The sequence below is a fragment of the Chelonoidis abingdonii genome, chromosome 14 (assembly GCF_003597395.2).
Source record: "Chelonoidis abingdonii isolate Lonesome George chromosome 14, CheloAbing_2.0, whole genome shotgun sequence".
Lineage (NCBI taxonomy): Eukaryota > Metazoa > Chordata > Testudines > Testudinidae > Chelonoidis > Chelonoidis abingdonii.
In genome coordinates, this window is record NC_133782.1 from 39,750,567 (window position 1) to 39,774,059 (window position 23,493).

The 23,493-nt window shown below is 45.0% G+C and overlaps 2 protein-coding genes and 1 pseudogene across 2 annotated transcripts; 2 read left to right on the forward strand and 1 right to left on the reverse strand.

The window, feature by feature from the left end:
- Window positions 1–248: 248 nt before the first annotated feature.
- LOC116830101 (olfactory receptor 6N1-like) lies at window positions 249–1,321 on the reverse strand. The gene is given in 2 exon segments (XM_032789358.2): window positions 249–389; window positions 392–1,321. Coding segments are annotated over 2 exon segments (1,071 nt in total).
- Window positions 1,322–7,216: 5,895 nt separating this feature from the next.
- LOC142047721 (olfactory receptor 6N1-like) lies at window positions 7,217–9,567 on the forward strand (annotated as a pseudogene).
- A 5,254-nt stretch (window positions 9,568–14,821) lies between these two features.
- LOC116830096 (olfactory receptor 6N1-like) lies at window positions 14,822–23,467 on the forward strand. Its single transcript, XM_075072113.1, has 2 exons — window positions 14,822–14,843; window positions 22,644–23,467. The coding sequence occupies exons 1-2, from the start codon at window positions 14,822–14,824 to the stop codon at window positions 23,465–23,467; spliced, it is 846 nt and encodes a 281-aa protein (XP_074928214.1).
- Window positions 23,468–23,493: the final 26 nt, after the last annotated feature.

Consider the following 23,493-nt stretch of genomic DNA (forward strand, 5'->3'; position numbering starts at 1 on the left):
ACACAATCTGACAGCTCTGTGCATTATCAGATTTGATAAACTCTCCTCACCCGGGGTGAATGTGCACCTAACACCATGAAGAAAATACCAGCATCTTGTATATATAAGTGCTACACTGCTGAACAGTAGGTTAAAACAGGTTAAAGAACTCTACACAATCTCATGTTCCTATATGTTACATGGACACAGTGCGGGACCATAAACACTCTGCCTCAGTCACTCCATGCTGATTATGTCCATTTTTTTTTTCACATCAGCGCTGACATATTCAATGGTAATTTCAACTTAATTGCAGTGGGGGCTGTTTGCCTAAACCACTTGGGCAGCTTTGAACATCTCCACCTCAGTGATTGATCTAGGAATCTCTGCAGATTTTTCTGAATGCCACATATTTACTGTATGTTTTGCTCAAGGCTTCCCTGACCTCTCTGTTTCTCAGGCCATAGATGAGAGGGTTCACCAGGGGAGTCAGGACCGTATAGCAAAGAGAGAGCATTTTCTTTAGCACACTCAGTGTATCAAGTGTTGGTAGCATGGAGACACTCACTATGGTCCCATAGTAAATTGTCACCACAATGAGGTGAGAGGAGCAGGTGGAAAAGGCCTTCTGCCTCCCGGTGGTGGAAGGGATTCTCAGGATGGTGGTGATGATACAAACATAGGATGTCAGGGTTAGTAAGAACGGAGGCAGGGTGAATACACCTGCTAGGATAAAATCCAGCAACACCATCAGACGTGTGTCACTGCAGGCAAGTTTAATCACTGGGATGACATCACAGTAGAAATTGTCTATTTCATTCCGGCCATCGAATACTAACTGTAACATGAATAATATGAAGATGGTTGCAGCCAAACAACCATTTAACCAGGACCCAGCCACCAAGTGGAGGCAAAATCTGGCATTCATCAGAGCTGAATAGTGCAAGGGTTTACATATAGCTAAATACCGATCATAAGACATTGCTGCTAACAGATAGCATTCTGTAGCTGCCAGAACACCAAAGAAGTAAATTTGTGTGATACAGCCACTGACTGAGATGGTTCTGTCTCCAGTTAGGAGATGGGCCAGCATCCTGGGCAGGATGGTGGAGGTGTAGCAAATCTCCAAGCAAGACAAGTTCCCCAGGAAGAAGTACATGGAGGTGTGAAGGTGCTGATCAGCCACAATTAGCACCATAACAAGGATGTTTCCTGCCACCGTTGCAATGTAGATCACTAGGAACAGCAGGAAGAGAAAAAATTTCAGGTCAGGAATATCCCTGAATCCCAGGAGGATGAATTTTGTGATGGCCGTTTGGTTTCCCAAGCATGTGTCAGCCATGGGTTGAGTCTAGGAACAATAAAACAAACTGTGCAATCAAATCAGTAGAACATCAAGTGTCAGGAATTCATTTAATAAATTTTCAAAAACTCCTCCCCTGCTTCTGGTTACCTGCTGAAATGTTAAGGCTAAATAAAAACTTAAGAGCAAAGTGCCTGGAGTCTCAGTCCAAGAACAGAACTTTGGTCTCCCTGCTGACTCACCCTCTCCCGTATCAGAGCAATAACTATGATAACAACAGCCCATTTCTCTGGTAGCCCAATTAGTGATGTGATTGGTCAGTCCTGTTCTTGATCTGCTGTCATATCCCATCTACTGACATACTGGGGTTTAACAATGATCCTTCAAAGCAGTGTTCCTCTTGTGACCATGACATGTCACCTTTGGGGGAGTCAAAATCAATAACTCCATCAATGCAAATCTTGGAGTGTGATTTTCAATACCATCTAGAGTCTGTTAGAATTTATGGGAGTTAATCTAATAATAGATCTTGGCATATTGAGCATTTCAGTGTCCTGTAAGAAAAGGAATAACTATTTTCATCCCCACACAAGAGATCAGTTTGCCATAAATTATGAAGTGGTGTCAGTTCTTCCTTACTTCATGTAATAATAATAATGAAACGGAGGCAATGCAGAGGGACTGGCAATGCATTTTGTGTTTTCTATTCGACTTTCCTGTGTTGCCTATGAAGCAATCATAATATACAGCTCTCTTCAGGGTGGCTTTCAGGACAGGGCAAAACCAGGCTGATCTGCAGTTCTAACTGGGGTGTGACTCTCCACACTGCATGATGACTAAGGGCTGATAATACCGGAACAAGAAGGGCACTGGGCAAGGAAGATGCTGTCTCTGAACTCAGAAACCATCTGACATGTGCTACTCTGGGATCTTGGCTACTCATGTTTTATCACCGCTCGCTGTCCCCACACCACCACTGGGACTCACACTGAGACAGACCCCAGCTGGAATCAATTGGCTGTAGCTCCATTGGAGTCAACAGGCCAGATCTCTGGCTGAGGACCTTTCACAAGACATGTATCTCAAATTCCCCATTGTTAAATGGTTCTATTCACACAGACTGGCACTGCTGTGGGAAGGTGAGGCCAAAACTCTTAATATTCACAAAACACATTCATGCCCCGGTTTCGAAGGAGATATAGAAAGGTAGTCAGGAAGCTAACCTGGATGGCTCAAGCATGAAACAATGAGCTTGTATGTCTCTACATTTGGCTGCCAGAACTCAGGTTCTTCAGCTGCAGTTTTTGTCTCATCATTCTGCAGAATCTGGATCTTCTGAGTTGACAGACCTGCATGTACATGGACAGACGAACAGCTGCTGTGATCTGTCTTAGCTCTCCCCCCTCAATGTACAAAGTGCAGACATCTCCTTGAACTTGTATCCTTCTCCATGGCAGGCTGCGTCTCCCTTGAGTCCACCTCTGAAGGGCTGAGCCTGGGGACTTAGCGATGTTTTTTCTATGCAGACAGTACAAACAACTGTCCTGATGCAAACAACCTCCCATACCCAGAATAACTGACTTTCTGCTCCCTGCTGTCTGAGATCATTGCTCTGAATGACTGAAATGTAACACAGAGCTCATGGTGTGCATGACCCTGCAGAGACTGACTCTGCTCTGTAATCTTTACTCATATCAGTTGTCCCATAATCTTTAATGGCAAAAAAGTGCATGAATAACAATGGCTAAAATCAGTCAGGTCTAGCAGACTGGATGTTGAAGCTGTGAAGTTTAACGATAGCACAGGAAACTGAACGTAAATTAAATTTAATCTGTAGTTTAAACCAGAAATATTTGGATGAAAGGAAATCTCTCTCTCTGTCTCTCTATCACACACAGATAGACACACAAACGCAACTGAAATTTTTCTCCCAAGGAAGTAGGAGGTGATTAGTAATTACTGTTGTATACTTATTTATTTAACAATATTGTCTCCCTTCTGCTAAGCCGAAGTGGAATTCCAGGCCTTCCAATGAATTATGGCCCACTGTCCATCACTTATTGTTATGGGATACTAAAGTGAGCAAAAGTGCACTTCCGTTCGTCAATTACACTGTGACTTGTTATGTTTTTCAGTACATTATTATTAGTCTGGAGAAGAGAAGACAAAGGGGGGACATGATAACAGTTTTCAAGTAAATAAAAGGTTGTTACAAGGAGGAGGGAGAAAAATTGTTCTCCTTAACCTCTGAGAACAGGAACAGAAGCACTGAGCGTAAATTGCAGTAAGGGTGGTTTAGACTGGACATTAGGAAAAACACTGAAATAAATTGATCATGGAGGTTGTGGAATCTCTATCATTCTAGATTTTTAAGAGCAGGTTGGACAAACACCTGTCAGGGATGGTCTATATAATACTTTGTACTGCCAAGAGTGCAGGGGATTGGACCAGATGACTTCTCAAGATCCCTTCCAGCCCTACACTTCTGTGATTCTGTTTTCTGTATAGCCAAAAAAATAGTCCACTATCACCAGATAATGATTCCCTCTGCACACACATAAATGTGCAGTTCGTTTCTGCCAAGGGCTCTCTGGTAGAGATATTTGTACAGTGTCTCGTTAAGCATTGTTTCTTAAGTTGATTTGTACTGGATCACCTTTCAAAAGTCCAATATCATCAAATCCTCTCTTGAGTTCTTGCACCTTTCTCACTAGGCCTGTCATGACTGCATTGCTGCAGCTGACAAGGTTGTTGGTCCTTGATCCTTGATTACATGCACTCTGAATGCATAGATTTCTGTCTTTGTAAGTTGTTTCTATGGTAAATGGCCCATGAAGATCAGAATACCTCCAGGGCTAGTCAGAGCTGTGTCACGTAACCTCTGTGACACTGCACAGCATATTCATCATAGTTGTATAGTTATGATATGATTATGACATAATTATGATACATCTTGTACAAGACATGTTTTGTGAGGTGTCTATGGAAAAGTTATGATTTGACGTGTATGAGTATCCTATTTGTGTGCATGTGTCATTTTAATACCTGGAGTTATGAGTATTGACTAGGTATCTGTATTTCAAATGTGTTTACTCTGGGTAACTCACATAGCTACCCCTTCAGGTACAACAATGAAGAAGCTAGACAGTGCTGATGGCTAAGTATTAAAGACAATGGACCATGGGAGAGCTTAGCCTTCCTGTAAATGTTTCAGCAGCCTGTAAGTAATGGCTGCTACGAGCCAGCAAGGCATTTGAGGGCATGTGACCAAACCACATGACACTGAACTCCATTTTGGTACCTGTATTTTTCCACAAATTGGACTGGGAACTGATTTTGAAACAAAGGGTTCCTGTCTTATGGAAAAGCTATGGAAGGTGGGTTGTGACATCATCTCCTCATCTCACTCCCCACACAAGACAACTCCTGGAAACATCTGAGGAACAAAGACTGAACTGGGGAAAGTGCTGGTCTATCTATCCTGGATTTCTATCCTGTATATGGAAACTTGGAGGACTGCTTGTATCATCAGTCAGGGTGAGAAATTGCTGATTCAAGCCCTATCCTTCTAGTATGTTATGCTTAGTTTGTATTTTTGTTTATTTGCTAGGTAATCTGCTTTGATCTGTTTGTTATCACTTATACTCACTTAAGATCTATCTTTCTGTAGTCAATAAACCTGTTTTATGTTTTTTTCTTGACAAGTGAGTTTCAAGTGAAGTGTCTGGGGAAAATCTCGCCTTGTTGTGCATATCTTTACCACATCAAGAGGAAAGCAAACGATATTAATGAGCTTACATTGTACAGATCCCTGTGCAGTGTAAAATGGTATAATTCTGGGTTTATACTCCAGTGAAAGTGCATGGCTGGGGAGCTGTGAAATTGGCTGTCTGTCCTTGAGTGGCTTAGGTAAAGCACTCAGTTAGCTTAGTTGGGTTGTGGCACCATCTGCTGTTGTGATGGGTGATAACAGGGCTTGGGGAAGCTGTTTGTGTGGTCACCAGAAAAGCAGTATAAGAGTGGCCAGCCCATCTGGATGGCTGGAGGGCACAGCGGTTCCACCAGCTCCTAAACTGCACTCCAGGGGTGCAAACCCATCACAACCTCATCTTTAGGAGTGGTTGAAAGTCCGTTCTGCAATGACTGTGGTGCCGACTCCTGAATAATTTATAAAGTCATAGCCTTGCCTTGAATATTCATTTTCACTATCCAGGCAGACTCTGTGTCATCACAGGTGACAGATCCCAGAAATGATGGCTCATGATTGTCTGTGATATGAGTCAATTCCCTGACTGCCTGGGTGAGGCAAATGGCTGCAAAATGTACATATTTCATGCATTTATTACACCATTCACTCAAGTTTCTATTTACAGTTTATAACCTAAATACAAGTTTTTCAAATTGATCCTTAATACCGTTAAGTAAATAGGTGTACATTAGCAGTTAGTAATCACATCAAGTTCCTTGGGATAAATATATCCATTGGGTTTGTGGGTTTCTGGATGAGAAAGAGAGAGTGAGATGCAAAGAAGAATTTACTTCATCCAGATGTTTCAACTGCAAAGTACAGAATATATTTACTTTAAATTCAGTTTCCAGCGTCTTTGTTAAACTGCACGGCTTCAACTCCTAATCTGGTGAGCCTGACTCATCTTAGATATTGCTATTCATGGAATTTTTCCACTGAAGGCAAAGGGATAATTGCAATGAGTAAAGATTACTGAGCAGAGTCAGTCTCTGCAGGGCACTGTGTTACATGTTAGCCATGCAGAACAATGACTTCATATAGCAGAGAGCAGAAAGGCAATTCCTCTGGGTGTGGAAGGTTGGTTTAATCAGGACAGTTGTTTGTACTGTCTGCACAGAAACCACAGTGCTAACTGCCCAGGCGCAGCCTTTTCAGAGGTGAATCAAGGGAGACGCAGCCTGCCATGGAGAAGGATACAAGTATGAGGAGATGTTGGCACTTTGTAAACAGAGGAATAAAAAGGAATTCAAAAGAAATTGTGGCAGAAGATCGTCCACTAAGATAGATACAGGTCTCTGTACTGATTAAATGTAGTTTCTGCAGAATTATGAGAGACAAGAAATTGAGCATTGGATCCTGGGACCTGGAAGCCAAACCCTGAGACTTATGAGCTCATCGCTTCAAGCTTCTGCTGTGGTTGCAGGTGGAGCTCCATCTTCCTGACTGCATTTCTACAGCACCTTCCAGACAAGGCATGAGTGTGCTTTGTGAATATTAGCGAGGCAAGATGGGTGAGGTGATATCTTTAAGTTGGCTAACTTCTGGTGATGAGAGAGACAAGCTTTTGAGCCACAGAGAGCTCTTCTTCGGGTCTATTATCTCACCCACCTTGCATCTCTAATATCCTAGGACCAACATGGCTACAACAGGACTGCATACAAGTTTCTAATATTAGCCATTTCTGCTCACCATTCCACAGCAGAGCCAGTCGGGGTTAATAGCAACATTTAACAATGAGGAAATTTAGATACATGTCTTGTAAAAGGTCCTCAACTGCGGAGCTGGACCATTGACTCCAATTGAGCTATGGGCAATTGACATCAATGGGGGATCTGGCTCAGTGTGAGTCCCCATGGGGGACAAGTAGTAATAAAATGTTACTAGCCTAGATCACATTTAGCACATGGTAGATTGTTTCTGAGTTCAGGAGCAGCATCTTTCTTTCCCAGTGCTTTTCTTATTCCTGTATTATAAGCTCTCTGACATTATGCAGTGCAGAGAGTCACACTCCAATTAGATTTGCACATCAGCCTGGTTTTCCTCTTTCCTAAAATCCAGCCTCAAGAGAGCTGTATGTTATTATTGCTTCATAGATAACACAGGAAATGCAAATCTGAAACAGAAAAGGCGTTGCCATTCCCTCAGCATGTCACCACCACCACCACCACCATCATCATTATCATTACATGAAGTAAGGAAGAACTGATTCCACTTCACAATTATTATATAAACTGATCTCTTCTGGGGGTGAGAATGTTCACTCTTTTTCCTGTAGGACCCTAAAATTCAGAATTTACCACGATCTATTACTAGGTTAACTCTCATAAATTCTAACAGATGATCGGTGCCTAAGGAAACTAAATGTTATTGAAAAATCTCAGTCGAAGATTTGAGTTTATGGACTCATTGATTTTGACTCATCCTAAAACAAAACATGATCCTGGCCATGGCCACCAATGCAATGCTGCTTTGAAGAATCATTTTTAAGCCCCAGTGTGTTCATAGATGAAATATGACAGCAGATCAAGAAGGGGTCTGATCAGTCACATCACTAATAGGGCTACCAGAGAAATGGGCTGTTGTAATCATAGTGAGTGCTCTGATACAGCAGAAGGTGAATCTGCAGGGATACCAAAGATCTTTTCTCACACTGTGACTCCAGGGAATTTGCTCTGAAACTATATTTAGCCTTAACATTTCAGTGGGTAAGAGGAAGCCCGGGGGGGGGGAACTTTTTCAAAATTTATGGAAAGAATTCCTGACACTTGATTAACTTTCAGCTCTCTGTTCTACCAATTCGATTGCACAGCTTGTTTTGTGGTTCCTAGACTCAACCCATGGCAGACACGGACTGGGGAAACCAAATGGCCATCATAGAATTCATTCTCTTGGGATTTGAGGAGATCCCTGACCTGTAAACACTTCTCTTTCTGCTATTCCTAGTGATCTACATGGCAACTGTGCCCAGGATCAGCTTCATCATGGTGCTAATAGTGGCTGATCAGCACCTGCACACTCACATGATATCCTTCTTCCTGGGGAACTTGTCCTGCTTGGAGATCTGCTACACATCCACAATCCTGCCCAGGATACTGCACAGCGTCCTAACTGAGGATAGAACCATCTCAGCCAGTGGCTGCATGACACAAATGTACTTCTTTGGTGGTCTGGTAGGTACAAAATGCTCTCACCTAATAGCCAGGGCAGGCGCTTCCATTAGGTGACCTTAGGCGGTCGCCTAGGGCTCCAGGATTCGGGGGCTAGCATTTTGTACGCTCCCCATGGGGCACATGGGAGCTTCTCGTTCCGCTCCAGTCACGCTGCCGAAGAAGAACCTTCTGCCAACGTGCCGTGGAAAACAGCGAGAGGTAATTGAGCAGCTCAATGACTGCCGCTGTTGCCTGCAACATTTCGGTAGAGGGTCCTTCTTTGGCGGCGCGATGGGAGCAGAACTGGAAGCTCCCTCGCGCCCGGTGGAAAGGGCACAAAATACCTCCCCCAGAATTCTGCCTAGGGCACCAGAAACTCTGGCGCCGGTCCTGCTAATAGCCATGTCTTATGATAGATATTTAGCAACATGTAAACCACTGCACTATTCAGCATTTATGAATACCAGGTTTTGCCTCCAAGTGGCTGCTGGAACTTGGATAAATGGCTGTTTGCCTGTAGCTATCTTTATATTCTTCATCTCACAGTTAGTATTCTGTGGCCTGAATGAAATTGACCCTTTCTACTGTGATCCCGTCCCATTGATAAAACTCTCCTGGGGATGCACACACCTGATCATATTATAGACTCATAAACTCACAGACTTTAAGGTCAGAAGGCACCATTACGATCATCTAGTTTGACCTCCAGCACAATGCAGGGCACAGAATCTCACCCACCTACTCCTGTAACAAACCCCTAAACTAGTTATTGAAGTCCTCAAATTGTGGTTTGAGGACCTCAAGCTGCAGGGAATCCTCCAGCAAGTGACCTATGCCCCATGCTGCAGAGGAAGGCGAAAAACCTCCAGGGCCTCTGCCAATCTGACCTGGAGGAAAATTCCTTCCCGACCCCAAATATGGCGATCAGTTAAACCCTGAGCATGTGGGCAAGACTCACCAGCCAGCACCCAGGAAAGAATTGGATTTCATGCTCTCCTTCATATTCACTCTGCCTCCATTTCTACTAGCCCTAACGTCCTATGTTTGTATCATCACCACAATCCTGAGAATCCCTTCCACAACCAGGAAGCAGAAAGCCTTTTCCACCTGCTCGTCCCACCTCATTGTGGTGATAATTTTCTATGGGACCATAATGATTGTCTACGTTACCAAAACATGATACACTGAGCATGCTAAAGGAAGTGCTCTCTCTTTGGTACACAGTCCTGACTCCCCTTGTGAACCCCCTCATCTACAGCCTGAGAAACAGAGGGGTCAGGGAAGCCTTGTTCAAAGCACTCAGTCAATATGTGGCTTTCAAAAAAATATGCAGAGACTCCAAGATCATTACTGAGGATGAGGGTTTCAAAGTGGCCTGGGGCACGTAGAGAATAAACCCCCACACACATCAAGTTGAAAACTCCCATTGACTATGTCACAGGTGACGGGGAAAAGCAACGAAGATGATCTGCATGGAGTTACTGAGGCAGAGTGTTTATGGTCCACTGCTGTGTCCATGTAACATATAGGAATGTTAAGTTGTGGGCAGTTCTATCCCCCTCTCATGTCCAGCAGCGCAGCACTGACACATACAAGATGCTGGTATTTTTCTGCATGGTGTTGGCTTAACATTCACCTTATGTGAGGAGTGTTGATGGCATCTGATAATGCACAGAGCTGTCTTGTTGTGTAAGGCACAAACTCTAGTAAATATTAAAGTAAATCCTTGTGTACATCCCCTGTTGATCCTTTCTCTGAGTTAGACAACAAAATCTGGTAACCAAATTCCGACAGCCTAGTAAAAATAAAACATCGTGAGTGACTGTTTCAGAAGGTTTGTTACTCCAAATTATTTCTTATGCCCTCAGGGACACAAAGGAGAATCCAGTCGGAGCCGTAGTCCGTGTGCTCCATCTCAGCTGAAGAACCAGGGAGGGAGGCGGCCACCACCATGTTCCCATCTTGCAGTTTTTAACTGGGTATCGGTCAGAGTGGAAACAAAATTTTCACCAATTTTTTTTATTGCTGGCAAAATGCCATTTTCGATCAAAAATACATGTTTGGGGAATAAAAACACTAATTCCTGGTGCAGTATGTGGGGACGTCATACCAGGAAACCTGATACCCCCAAAACTTGCCATTCCCACCATAGAGTCATAGAATCATAGAATATCAGGGTTGGAAAGGACCTCGGGAGGTCATCTAGTCTAACTCTCTGCTCAAAGCAGGACCAATCCCCAGCAAATCATCCACCTCCATTCCACATCCCAAGGGAGATGCAAAGAGCCAGATCCAAGCAGTGACCTCTGGGCACTTCAGCAGGAACAGTTTCATAGCTCTTATGTGGGCTACACCCAGTTGTGATCAGCTCTGGCAAAGTAGCAGCCCTGGGCTGATCAAGCCCATGATGCAGAGATGTTGGGAAACCACAAAAAAGCAGACTCAGAGCCAGGTCAATGGGGATAGTCATATCCAGCTGGGGGTTTCTCAAGGCTCTAGGAGATGTGCACATGTAGAACCAAGACAAGTCCTGAGGCTGGCCTGTCCAATGGTCACTGAGAAGGGACTTGGCACGTAGCACTGTGCTCAGGTGCTGCCAACTGCACGGAGCAGTTCAAAGACAGGGAGCTGCTCCAGTGAATGTCCCCGAAACTGATTGCAACAAGTGCAATGTCTGTGGGGCAAGTTCTGAGGGCATGGTGTCTAGCCGGCCCTAAGTGCTTCAGACACCTCCATGGCATGTAGATCCCTTTCCTTGGGGCATGACGCAACCTATGGCCAGAGGAAGCAGATACCACCTAGCAACAGGCAGAACTCCTGTGATGCCAAACACGGCAGTGCTGGCTCAGTCACTGGGAGCACGTCAGGGCTTGGCCGGACCCAGGGAAGCCGGGCATCAGTAAGAATTGTAGGGCCTCAACTCTGCAGAATCAATTTCCCAAGGTGCCTAGTGGAGTTAGGGTCCCAAATCCCTTTGACACAGGTGCTGTTTCAATGCTCAGCTCTCCATAGAGTTGGAAAGTGTTTCCCAATATCTAACCTACAATGTGACAGTTAATGTAAATAAATCAATAGTTATATAAACCCCCAGAAACCTTCATTCTTAACGTTGGAATTTTCAGTATAGTGCCCAAATCACATTTCAGTGAGTACCTAGTTCCCTTATCCAAAGAGTTGAAGAGAAAAATCCAGAGAGGGGCTGTTTCATAAAGGCCAGAAAAGGTCACTTCTGAGGGAATTCTTCACCAGAACATTAAAAATTCATTGCCAAGTTATTAAAACTTCTGCGCATAACATTCTAAAATTCAAATTCTGCATATTTTATTTGTCAAAATAACACAATACAGAAGAACTTCAGAGTTACAAATCCCTCAGGAGTGGAGATTTTTCATTACTCTGAACATAACGTTATGGTTATTCTTTCAAAAGTTTAAAACTGAGCACTGACTAAATACAGCTTTGAAACTTTATTGTAGGATGACACTAAATTGGGGTGAAGACGTAGATACACTGGAGGGTAGCAATAGGATCCAGAGTGACCTAGACCAATTGGAGGATTGGGCCAAAAGAAATCTGATGAAGTTCAACAAGGACAAATGCAGAGTCCTGCACTTAGGATAGAAGAATTCCATGCAATGCTACAGGCTGGGGACCTAACTAGCTAAGCATCAGTTCTTCAGAAAAGGACCTGTGGATTACACGAGAAACAGGATATGATTCAGCAGTGTGCCCTTGTTGCAAAGAAGGCTAAGAGCATGTTGGGCTGCATTAGCAGTAGCATTGCCAGAAGATTGAGGGAAGTAATTATTCCCCTCTATTCAGCACTAGTGAGGCCACATCTGGAGTATTGCATCCAGTTTTGCACACTCTCCCCCCCTACTGAAAGGATGTGGAAAAATTGAAGAGTCCAGCAGAGGGCAACAAAAATAATTAGGGAGCTGGAGCACATGACTTATGAGGAGAAGTTGAGGGAACTGGGTTTATTTAGTCTGCAGAAGAGAATAGTGAGGGGGATATTGATAGCAGCTTTCAACTCCCTGAAGGGGGGTTTCAAAGAGGATAGAGCTACGCTGTTCTCAGTGGTGGCAGATGACAGAACAAGAAGCAATGGTCTCAAGTTGCAATGAGGGACGTCCAGGTTGGATATTAGGAAAAACTTGTTCATTAGGAGGTTGGTGAAGCACTGGAATGGGTTACCTGTGGAGGTGGTGGAATCTCCGTCCTTAGAGGTTTTTAAGGCCCAGCTTGACAAAGCCCTGGCTGGGATGATTTAGTTGGGGTTCATCCTGCTTTGAGCAGGGGTTGGACAAGATGACCTCCTGAGGTCTCCTCCAACCGTAATATTCTAGGATGCTATGAAGAATAAAAATCCTGCTTTAACCATCTTAATTTAAATGAAAGTGACACAGTCATCTGGAAAGGTTGAGAACCCCTGATCTGATCTAGACTCCTGTATACACAGGCCATATATTCTTCTTCTCAGAAGATGGATTAAAATATGCCTTTTAGAAGGATGTCTCATCTTGTTTTAAAACCTCCATACAATGGCAAGTCCACCACCTCCAGTTAGCAGTACACAGACAGCTAAATAGATGGATCAAGAGAAACAATCTGAAAATATAGTGTGAAAGAGAGAGGCCAAATTCTGAGAGATGCTGAGCATGTTTAAATCCCAATTACTTCAATGTGAAAGACTGAGTCTAATTTCAGTGGAAGGTGGGTCTGACCTGTCCTAATCACATACACTGTCTCATGGATTTCATTTGAATGGCTCCATGAGAAATGACTAATATATGAGAGGATTTGAAATGTGCTCCATTTCATTTTGTCCTGCTGTAGACAAGAGGACTCACCCCTGCAGAGCCTCCTGCTGGTCTCTCGGGGAATTAGTTCAGCTCAACCCCAGAGTGCCCTCTGAAGACCTCTCAGTGATGCTCCTGTCCTCTGGCCCCCATGTCCCTCCCTGGACCCTGGTGCCCTTTTACCTGGGGTGCTGTGCCCTGGCAGTAACCCGTCAGTCTTAGGGTCTCCCCTCCCCAGGGAACCCCCACCCACTATTCCCACCTCACCTCAGTATAAGACTACTGCCAGTTATCATCTAGCCCCTGGGGCAGACTGCAGTATCAGCCTACTGATCACTGGCAAGGAGGGTTTGGACCCTGCCTACCCCTGGGCTGCCCTCTGCAACCCCCAGTACCTTTTAGCCCAATGCTAGGCCGCAGCCTGGGGCTTTCCAGGCTGGAGCTCCCCAGCTCCTCTGCCTTTCCCCAGCCCTGGTCCACTCAGGTACCCTGTCTCTAGCTCCTTGCAACCAGGCTCTTCTCTCTCTGGATGCAGAGAGAGACTGTCCATCTGCCCCTGGCTTCTCTGCCTTTATAGGGCCAGCTGAGTCTGTTTGGGGAGTGGCCCCAGCTGCAGACACTTCCCCCAATCAGGCCAGCCTAAAAGCTGCTTTCTCCAGCCACAGCCCCCTCCCAGGGCTGTTTTTAAGCCCTTCAGGGCAGGAGCGGGGTAACCACCTGCACTCCATTATCTTGCTACACCTGCACTCCACTATCTTGCTATCTCTTAATTCTTGTGGGAAAGGACCTGTCACAGTTCAAGGCAACTGCACATACATTCCCCCTCTAAGGTCCAGCACAGTGTCCCAGTTCCCCAACCATTTCCCCTCTTGGGTGGACACCCATCTCTCTCTCCCTCCTGACCAGGGCATTTCCTGGTGTGACGGGCCACCCCGGGATACAACCTGGAACTGGGGTGCCACTGAGCCTTCTGTCTCACCAGCCAGGATTTCCTCTTACACTGTGCTGCTGTGACAAGATTCACACCACCCCTAGTCCTGCACTCACACAAACTTTTACACACCTGCAGTTATATGAAGACTTCTCCCCAGCCTAGGACCCAAGAGGTACCAGCTTGCCAGGTCAAAAACCTGACCAGTATAAATTTATTACCCAGTCCACCACCCATCAAAGTGGAGAGGACAGTGCACCGGTTTTTGTTCCTGAGCAGATTCCCCAAGCGCTACTAGCAAAACACACTGTTTTAGGTAAAAAATATAAACCAAATTTATTAACTGCAGAAAGATAGATTTTAAGTTATTATAAATAACAAGCATACAGATCAAAGCAGATTACCTAAGAAATAAACAAAAATGCAATCTAAGCCTTATAAACTAGACAGGATCAAGACTGTCTCACCCTGTTAAATAGCACAACTAGCTGTCCAAACCTTCTTCTTTCCCACATGGGATCGCCTTCCCCTGTTCAGTATTTGTTCTTTAGGTAGAATAGAATATCAGGGCTGGAAGGAATCTTGGGAGGTAATCTAGTCCAAGCCCCTACTCAAAGGGGGACTAATCCCCAGACAGATTTTTACCTCATTTCCCTAAATGGCCCTCTCAAAGATTGAACTCACACCTCTGGATTTAGTAGGCCAATACTCAAGCCACATCCCACAGAATAGGTGCCAACTCTGTGGGTGCTCTGGGGCTGGAGCTTCCACAGAGAAAAATTAGTGGGTGCTCTGCACCCCCCCAGTAGTCAAGCTCCACTCCCTTCTTCCCTTGAGTGCACCCTGTCCCCACTCCTCCACCTACCTCCCAGCTGTTTGTCTGCTCTGGGTTGTGGGGAAGGAGCGGGAATGTGGAGGAGGTGGGGAAGAGGTGAGTCTGGGGCAGGGATTTGGGGAAGGAGTCAGAATAGGGACAGGGAGTGGGTGGAGTTGAGGCAGGGACTTTGGGAAAGGGGTTGTCATGGGGGCAGGGCAGGGGTGGGGCCTCGTGGACAGGTTGTGGGGGAAGGGGGTAGAGCATCCACAGGCAGGAGCAGAAGTCAGCACCTATGGCCCACAGGAGATAGTGCCGGAGGCCCCCACAATGTCAGGGAAATGATTAAGTGAGACCCAACCACACAATCCTGGCAAGTGACCCGCACCCACATGCTGCAGAAGAAGGTAAAATACCTGGAGGAAAAATTCAATCCAGACCCGGACCATGATTCTGCCTACAGAAATTAGAAGGAAGACACATAAAGGAGAATCAGCTTGTGCAAGGTCACAGAGCAGGTCAGCAGAGACCCAAGACTAGAACCCACATTTTTTGCATCCTGAACCACAGGCCCACCAGTTCTCTTATTATGCTAGAGTTAGACCATGGACAGCTTTCTGCATACACTCAGAAATGAATCTAAACCCACTTTCCCTGTCACAACTGGTTATTACCATTATAGATTTCTAACAGATTCCATGGGATTTGACCCAGGCTCTAACACTCAGGGTTATTTCCTATTCCTGACGGTATATCTTGGTTTCAAATTCAAGCCCAGGTTTGGATTTGAACGGCAATGATTGGATAGACACCTCCCTGCCTCACCAAGAACTCCTGCCACCTCCAGTGTGGCTGTCACAGATTCAGAAGAAGCCCAGAGTGTCCTACATACATCTGCCACACCCTGGTATTGGTAGGGACTTAAAAAGCACATAACATTGTTGCACCTCTGTCATCAGATGAGGCACCAGCCTGAGGGCAAAATAACCATACATTGGGCACTGGGGATAACATGTCTTTTGATGCCTTCTGATGTCTTTAAATCTGATATAAAATATTTGCTTACCTCTGAGATGAACATATGTCAAGTCTGAGTCTCTGACATGCCCTCTTCATGAGAAGTTCTGGGATCTGGAGGTGAGTCCTTCTCTTTGTTTTCTCCATGCATGTCTGAGATTTTAGTAAATAGCCCTGGTTGTTCTTGGCAAAGTGCACTGGATTTACTGCCTTGCTTGGTGCTTTTTTGTCATTTGTCTATTCCCACAAAGTGAATTTCTCTTCTGCATCATTGTGCATCACTGAGAGGAGAACGTGAATCTCCCTAGGTGCCTCTGCTGATTGGCATGGTAAATTAATGAGAAGGGAAAGTTAATAGCATATTTATTTTTAGACCATAGGAATAAGGGTGTCAAAAAAGTCAAGCTTTGAACCTGAGAGGGAAATTGATGGAAAGAGAATGGCTTATCTTAAAAGAAATGCCTCTCTTTAGCAAGAATATTAGACATAGAAATTAAACTACTAGATGAGGTCACTGTTCTTTCTAGTCCAAAGGGAAGGAGAAGTTACCCAATGGGACCCAAACATTCACAAAAGAAATTCAAGAAAAGTACAACAAGCAATACACTCAAAAAAGACATGGCAAGAGAGCACTGAGAAAAAAAGAAAGAATAAAAATGCAGAAATTTTGCATCATACAATAGCTTAGAATTCAGGGAGAAATGAGCAAAAATGTTAAGAATTACTCTTTTTTACTGTCTATCTATCTAATTAGATACTTATATGGTCCCCGTGACCATAGTATCTGAGATCTCAAAGTGCTTTACAAACAAGAAAGCTTGGAGGGAATTATGTCTCAGAAAAGTGACATGACCAGGACAAGTCCACACAATGGGTCAGTGTGACAGGTTAGACCCCCTTTCTCGGATGCCATCTGATGTACTGAGGTTTCACTGAGCCACTCCTGATCCATCAGCCTGGATTCCCTCTCCCTGTTTTGCAGAATCAGGTTTTCTAGCCTCTTGCAGCACACACACAAAGGTAGGAACACACCCAGCTGCAGATGCAGACTGAAGTTAGCTCTGTGTGAGAGGATTCACCCAGCACTCACGTGCACACCCCATTTGGGGAATAAACCTAAAATAATACTGTATTGCGCTGTTTAGAAAGATCTGCACAGCACAAGCTCATAAAAAGTACCGTCTCCCTCAATGTGAAGAAAAATATGGACAACCTCTTGCCCTCCCAGTCAGAAATTGCACAAACTGAGTTTCATACTAAAGAAAACAAATTTATTAGCTGTAAAAGGCAGATTTGAAGTGATTATAAGGAATAGAAAACACAACAAAGCAGATTACTGAGCAAATAAAACAAAACATGCATATTAAGATTAATAACTTAAAGAGACTGGTTTCAAGAAGTAATTTCTTACCCTAAATGTTATTTTAGGCAAGTTGTAGAGTTTCAGTAACTTAGAGTTCCAGTTATTTCTTCTTACAGACTGGACCCCTGGACTGGACTCACTCCTGCCTTTCCCCTCAAGTTAGTTCCTTTGTCCCTTCAGGTCTTTCTTCTTAGGTAGGCAATGCAGGAAAGCCAAGATTAACGCCCTCCCCAACCTTAAAAAGGATTTACTCGAGGCAGAAAACCTTTGCTTGATCCCCCTCCCCCTACAGAGGAAAAATACCAGCAATGTCCAAGGTGGTATTTTGTATCAGATGATCTTACCACCTGATTTTGCATTGTCAAAACAACTATGAAATCAGGTTTAATTGCAAGGTCCACAGGAAGGAAATCCAGGCAGATGGGAGATCCACTTCTTCAAAGACTCATTGTCTTTTTTCTAATGGCCAATTAAGCCTGATTTATTACTGTCTGGTGGGCTTTTCCCAAGTACACACACAGATGTAATTATTACTTAGTCGATATGCCTAACTTTAGATACAGAAATGATGCATGCATACAAATTAGATAATCACATTCAGTAAATCATAACTATCATATTCAGTAAATCATAGCTTTTCCAATGATATCTCACATAAGCCATCTTGCATAAAATACATATTAGATATGCCATATTCATATCGTAACAATATCTCTCTGAAAAATATGGGACATAGTGTCAGGGTTGTCGGTTCTTCACTGAATCCCTGCCCCAGATGACTGCTGAAAACACTTAAGACTGATCTGGGGAAGAAGGCTAGAACCCAGGCTAGAAGGTGTCTGGCCTGTAAAAGGAATACCTGGAGTTGTAAGTGGCAAGCAAGAGCAGTTTGTCTTCAGGAAGCTCTTCAGCCTGCTTAAAACATTATTTAGGGTGAGAAATAAGTCCTTTTAGCCATGCATCTGTCCTGTATTCACCCAAGAAAGCTCATGATCCAAAACGTCTGTTAGTCTATAAGGTGCCACAGGATTCTTTGCTGCTTTTACAGATCCAGATTAACACGGCTACCCCTCTGATGCTTTTAGCCAGTTTCTTTGGAGTATTAAGCTTAGTTTCCATGTATCCTTTGTAGTTAATAAAGTTGTTTTCATCTTCTCTAACCCAGTTTGTACAATTCATAATTGGGGGCAAAAAGCTGTGCATATCTTTCTCCACATTCAGAGAGGGGGTGATTTTCATTAGCTTGCACTGTACAGTTCTCTGTGCAATGCAAGACAATACGATTTTTTTTTGCACCGCAGAGGGAGTGTGCACTTGATTGCTGGGCAATCCTTTAGCTGATTGTTCCCATCCAGAGCTGATTTCAGTGTCTGTTTCTTTCTACATCTTGGCATGTCCCTACCTTTGTGTATGCTAGAGGAGTCTTGAGGCCCTGGCTCAGAAGGACGGGGCAAGGGAGTCCAGGCTGGTGGAACAGGCAAGCTCAGTGGTACCCCCAGTACATCAGGTGGCACCTCAGAGTGGGGAAGGGGCAACACATCACAATTCCCTCCCTGAATTACTCAAAAGACACAATCTATTTTACAGATACAAGAATGCTTGTAGTGGGTATTCCCAGAGGCTTTAGCTCAGACATCTCAAACTCAATTTACCTTAGGGCCAGTGCCAGTCCTCAAATCTCCCAGCAGGCCAATAATGTCACTGAAGATGATGTTCAGAAAAGAAAACATTTATATGGTATTTTTCATTTCGAATTTCTTAGAAATAATAAAACTGTCATACAACTTTATACAATTCTTCACCTGCCAGGGAGCTTTTAGAGTTTGCTATACACCTGACAATGCTTCAGTTCTGTCAGTTTGTTGATGTTTGACCTCAGTGACTGAGCAGTTGAAACCTTCAGGACTGCAGCAAGGTGTGCATCAGATAGTTGTGTTTGGTATTTTGACTTGTTTATATTCATTGTGGAAAAAAGTGGTGCTGCCTCCATGGCTGACTCTGCCTGGTGACTAGTGATGGTATCGCTGTCCCTCTCCCCAGCCAATGGGAACTGTGGTGGATGGATCCTGCAACAGATATTGCCAGCAGCATGCCTGCATGTGTCTCTCCTCGACGACCCACAGTGGGGAGGTTCTCAGGCTGCAGATGGCCCATGGGCTGGGATTTTGAGACCTCTGCTTAAGCTGTTTGGTGGAGTTGGAAGCTGAACATTTTGGTTACAAAGTATTGTTTGAAAAAGAACCAGTCTTCAGTGTTGTTCTTCTGATGCTCCATTCCCACACTAGCTTTCACTTACCATGTTAAAATAAAGTTAAAGGTTTTAACTCTCCTTTTACCCACCTTTGTGTAAATCAGGCATCTCAATGAATTCTCCTCTCACTCATCTCCAAGTAAATTGGGGTAACCCTTATTTAGGTAAATGGGACTCATCCTACATACATACTCTCACCATTGTGTTAACCAGGAGAAGCTGCACTGAGGACAATGGATTCTCCTTTCACATAAACTAGTGTTAATCATTTTTTTCTTGTACTTTCCTCTGACTCTTTGTCTGACACCAAGTCCTGGACTCTCACCACTGGGCCCTCATATAGAAAGTAGGATTCCATGACTATAACTTTAAAGAAAGGGGGTTTACTTTAAGTCCCCCCAAAAAAGTAAATCAAGAGATAGAAAATGATCCAACAGACACCTGATCACTGAACCACTCAAGATGGGTCCTTTCCACTCACCCCACTGCAAATCAGTAGTAACTCCACTGAAGTCAGAGCAGCTGATTCTCTTCTCCTTTAATCCCATGTAAACAGAAATAAGTCAATATGGCTAATTATCTTTTTACTCACTCCAGTGTAAACCAGGAGTAACTCCACTGAACTCAAAATGGGCATCTTTAATCTTGAGAAAATTCTCTGGCCTGTGCATAGGTGGTCATAACGGCTCCCTTTGTCCTTAAAAATCAGTGAATTCTTGTATAATAGTTGTGCTGCCTAGTCACGGTCTTTCCACACAGACACTAGTCATGCATAGAGATTATATCTAATTCCCCTCCAGTAGGAGCCACCAGCCTCTTTCTGTCTCTAGGGCCTTTGGCAGTTTTCCACTGGAAAACGTTAATTCAATGGAATTAAAATGTCCTGCCAGAATGTGTTGAACTTGTCAAAACTTTTGATGGAAACCAGCCAATCACCTGGTTGGCTGATGGATGGGCAAGTAGGCTGCTCAGTTCATCCAGCTCCCTTCCTGGTGAGTCCCTGGGTTCTCCTGTTAGCTAGACTCTGGGCTGTCCAAGATCCGCAATTCACCCGCTCCCCACTCCCCAGAGATCTCTGGCTCCATTTACTCAAGTTCCCTGAAATCCCCAGGTAGCCAGTTGTTCGGTGGCTGGCAACCCTGGCTGCCCAGCCCAAGTCTGTCCAGATCTCCCAGTTGCCTCACTCCCCAGTTTGGTAAACTTCCTAGGCTATTCCCTCCCCAACTGCCCACCTGATGGGCTGTCAGCCAAAGCTCTCCTGGTGACATCATCCTCGCAGCCAGGCATTGACCTCTAGGATGCATCTGTACCTGTCTGGGGCCCTACCCTCAACTGGAAGGATTGAAGAGAACACAACCTGCGGTCCCAACCCCTTCACACTTCCTCCCAGAACTCTGTAGTCTCTTCAGATCTGCTCTGGGTCAGACCTCATAGTATCATTAGTGCCCACATGTGTCGGTAGCAGGGGATAGTAGTCAGAGGGCCAGATGATCCTTGACAACCCCTCCATAACTTCTTGGATACAGACCCATGGAAGGCAGCATGCCTCCTGGGATACCATCTCAGGGTGACAGATGGGTGCCTCCGTCCGCTTCAGAAAAGGGTCACTAACCACCACAATCCTACGTTTCCTCCTGGGAGTTGTGGCTTTGATCATCCCATCCTTGAGGGTACATGGCTTCCCCTCCACCTCTGGGGGTGATTCATCATTGCTTATTGCCAGGGCAGCATAATAGTCCCTCGTCACTAAGGTGGGTGGGTTGGGAGTAGGGGTGGAGTACTGCCTGCTGCCAGAAGTAACTAGCAGCCAGTGTCCTCCCTGTCACAGAGACATATCCTCGTCCCCGGTGGAGTTACAGCATTCTTCTGTAGCTGGATAATGTTCTCAGCCTTGGATACTCTTGAGGAATTCCTCGTGGGCAGGGATGTTCCTCAGCCTAGCCATCTCCACCTGTAGACCTCCCACCTGCTTCCTGAGAGACTGCAGAAGCAGGCACCTTTCATACTGGATGGTCTCCCCAGCCTGGCTTTCTGAGAGTGGGAAATGCAGGCCACAGTCTCTGCAAATCCACACCAGGCTCTGGATAGAGGCATCCATGGTCAGGTTGTCTGTCTGGTGAAGGTGCTGGTGGAGGAGACAGAAGCAGTGTTGGCACTGGCGATGCAGCCTTTCCTAACCATAGCAATTATATTACAACTCCATCTTACAAACCCGCTTTCAAACTCTCCTGTTTGCGGTCCCCTCTTGACTAGTTCCCCTTGGTGGCTTAGTTTCTGGCTTTTAAGCCCTTCTCTCCTAGGTCAGCCTTACCCCCCCATTAATGACACAAGGGAGGATAATCAAAAGGCTGATCAAGGCAAAATGATATGCACAAATCCTCTTATTTCAAGTGGAGGATTCCAAGGACTTCAGTCCAACCACACTGGTTCAGATAAAACAATAACATAAATTTATTAACTACAGAAAGATAGATTTTAAGTGATCACAAGTAATGAAGCATAAAAGTCAAAAATTTTCTCACCATTTGCTCTTTACAGACTTTACTGGCTGCCTTCAAACCATGACCTCTCCCCCCGTTTGGTGTTTTTTCAGGAATTGTTGCGGCCATCAGCAGAGAGGAGTGGAAGAGAGAGGTGATCTTTGTTTTTTCTTTCCATTCTTATATTATTCTCCCCTCTTTGAGGATTATTTCCAGCTGGAGTTCAGGCAATAGCCAGTCTGTTTACACAGGGACTCCCAGCTGTTTTCCATTGCCGATATGTAAAGTTCTTGTAGATAGATAGATAGATGTCAGCGTGGTTCCACCAACTCATACCAGCTGATGAAACCAAAAAGAATATCAGAGCTTGTCGCTTTTAGCCTAGAAGAATGCAGGCTGAGAAGGATCTGGTTGCCCTTTATAAATACATGAAAGAGGTAAACTCTGGGAGAGAGACGAGTTATCGAATCTAAAGAACAAAGCTGCCACAAGAACACATAGGCAGGAACAGCTTCCCCATCAGAGGAGTGGGGGGCAGACAACCTACCCAGTTAGAAACTGGAGCTGAGTCAGTTTACGAATGGGATGATATGACAGGGCTGCCTGCAGTAAACAGGACTGGATTGGATTGGACTACACTGAATGACCCAGGAAGTCCCTTCCATTCCTGTGTCCCTATGAGCTGGCCCATAATGCCAACATACAAAATATTTTTCCTCTTCCTTCTTCAGATGAACTATACCAGTGAAACTGCACAGGGGAATCACAGCATGGTGACCCAATTCATTTTCCTTGGCTTCTCCCAGGATCCAGTGACGTGAGCAATACTTTGTGTAGGTTTCTCCATTATCTACACCATCTCCCTGATGGGCAACACTTCCTCTGGAATCTGTCCTTCCTGGAGAGCTGCTACATCTCTGTCACCATCCCCAAGATGCTGGTCAACTTTGTCTCTGAGGAGAGGACCATCTCCTTCACTGGGTGTGCCATCCAGATGCACTTCATCCTTTCTCTTGGGACAGCAGAGTGCTACCTGCTGGCTGTGATGGCCTATGACCGCTACAGGGCCATCTGCTCCCCTCTGCACTACCCCACCATTATGAATCCCAGAGCCTGCGCCAAGATGGCCATTGCCTGCTGGCTCTGTGGAATCCTGATGCCCATGGGCAAAGTGATTTGGATCTTCTCATTGCCCTACTGTGGGCCCAACGAGATCAACCACTTCTTCTGTGACATCCACCCTGTGCTGAAGCTGGCCTGTGGGGACACCTCCAGGAGTGAGGTCTTCATTGTACTAATCAGCCTAATAATCACTGTCATCCCCTTCCTGATGGTGCTGGTGTCCTATGCCTGCATCCTCTACACCATCCTGAAGACGACTTCATCCGAGGGAAGGCACAAAGCTTTCTCCACCTGCTCCTCCCACCTCACTGTGGTCATCTTGTTCTACGGCTCAGCCTGCGCTATGTACCTGCAGCCCAAGTCCAGCCACATAGCAGAAGTGGACAGAGTGGTGGCCCTGTTTTATACTGTCATCACCCCCACGTTAAACCCCATGATCTACAGCCTAAGGAACCAGGAGGTGAAGGCTGCTCTGAGGAGACTGATGGAGAGGAAAAGGTTTTCATGAAAGATTTAGAAGTTTTGGGGCTGTCC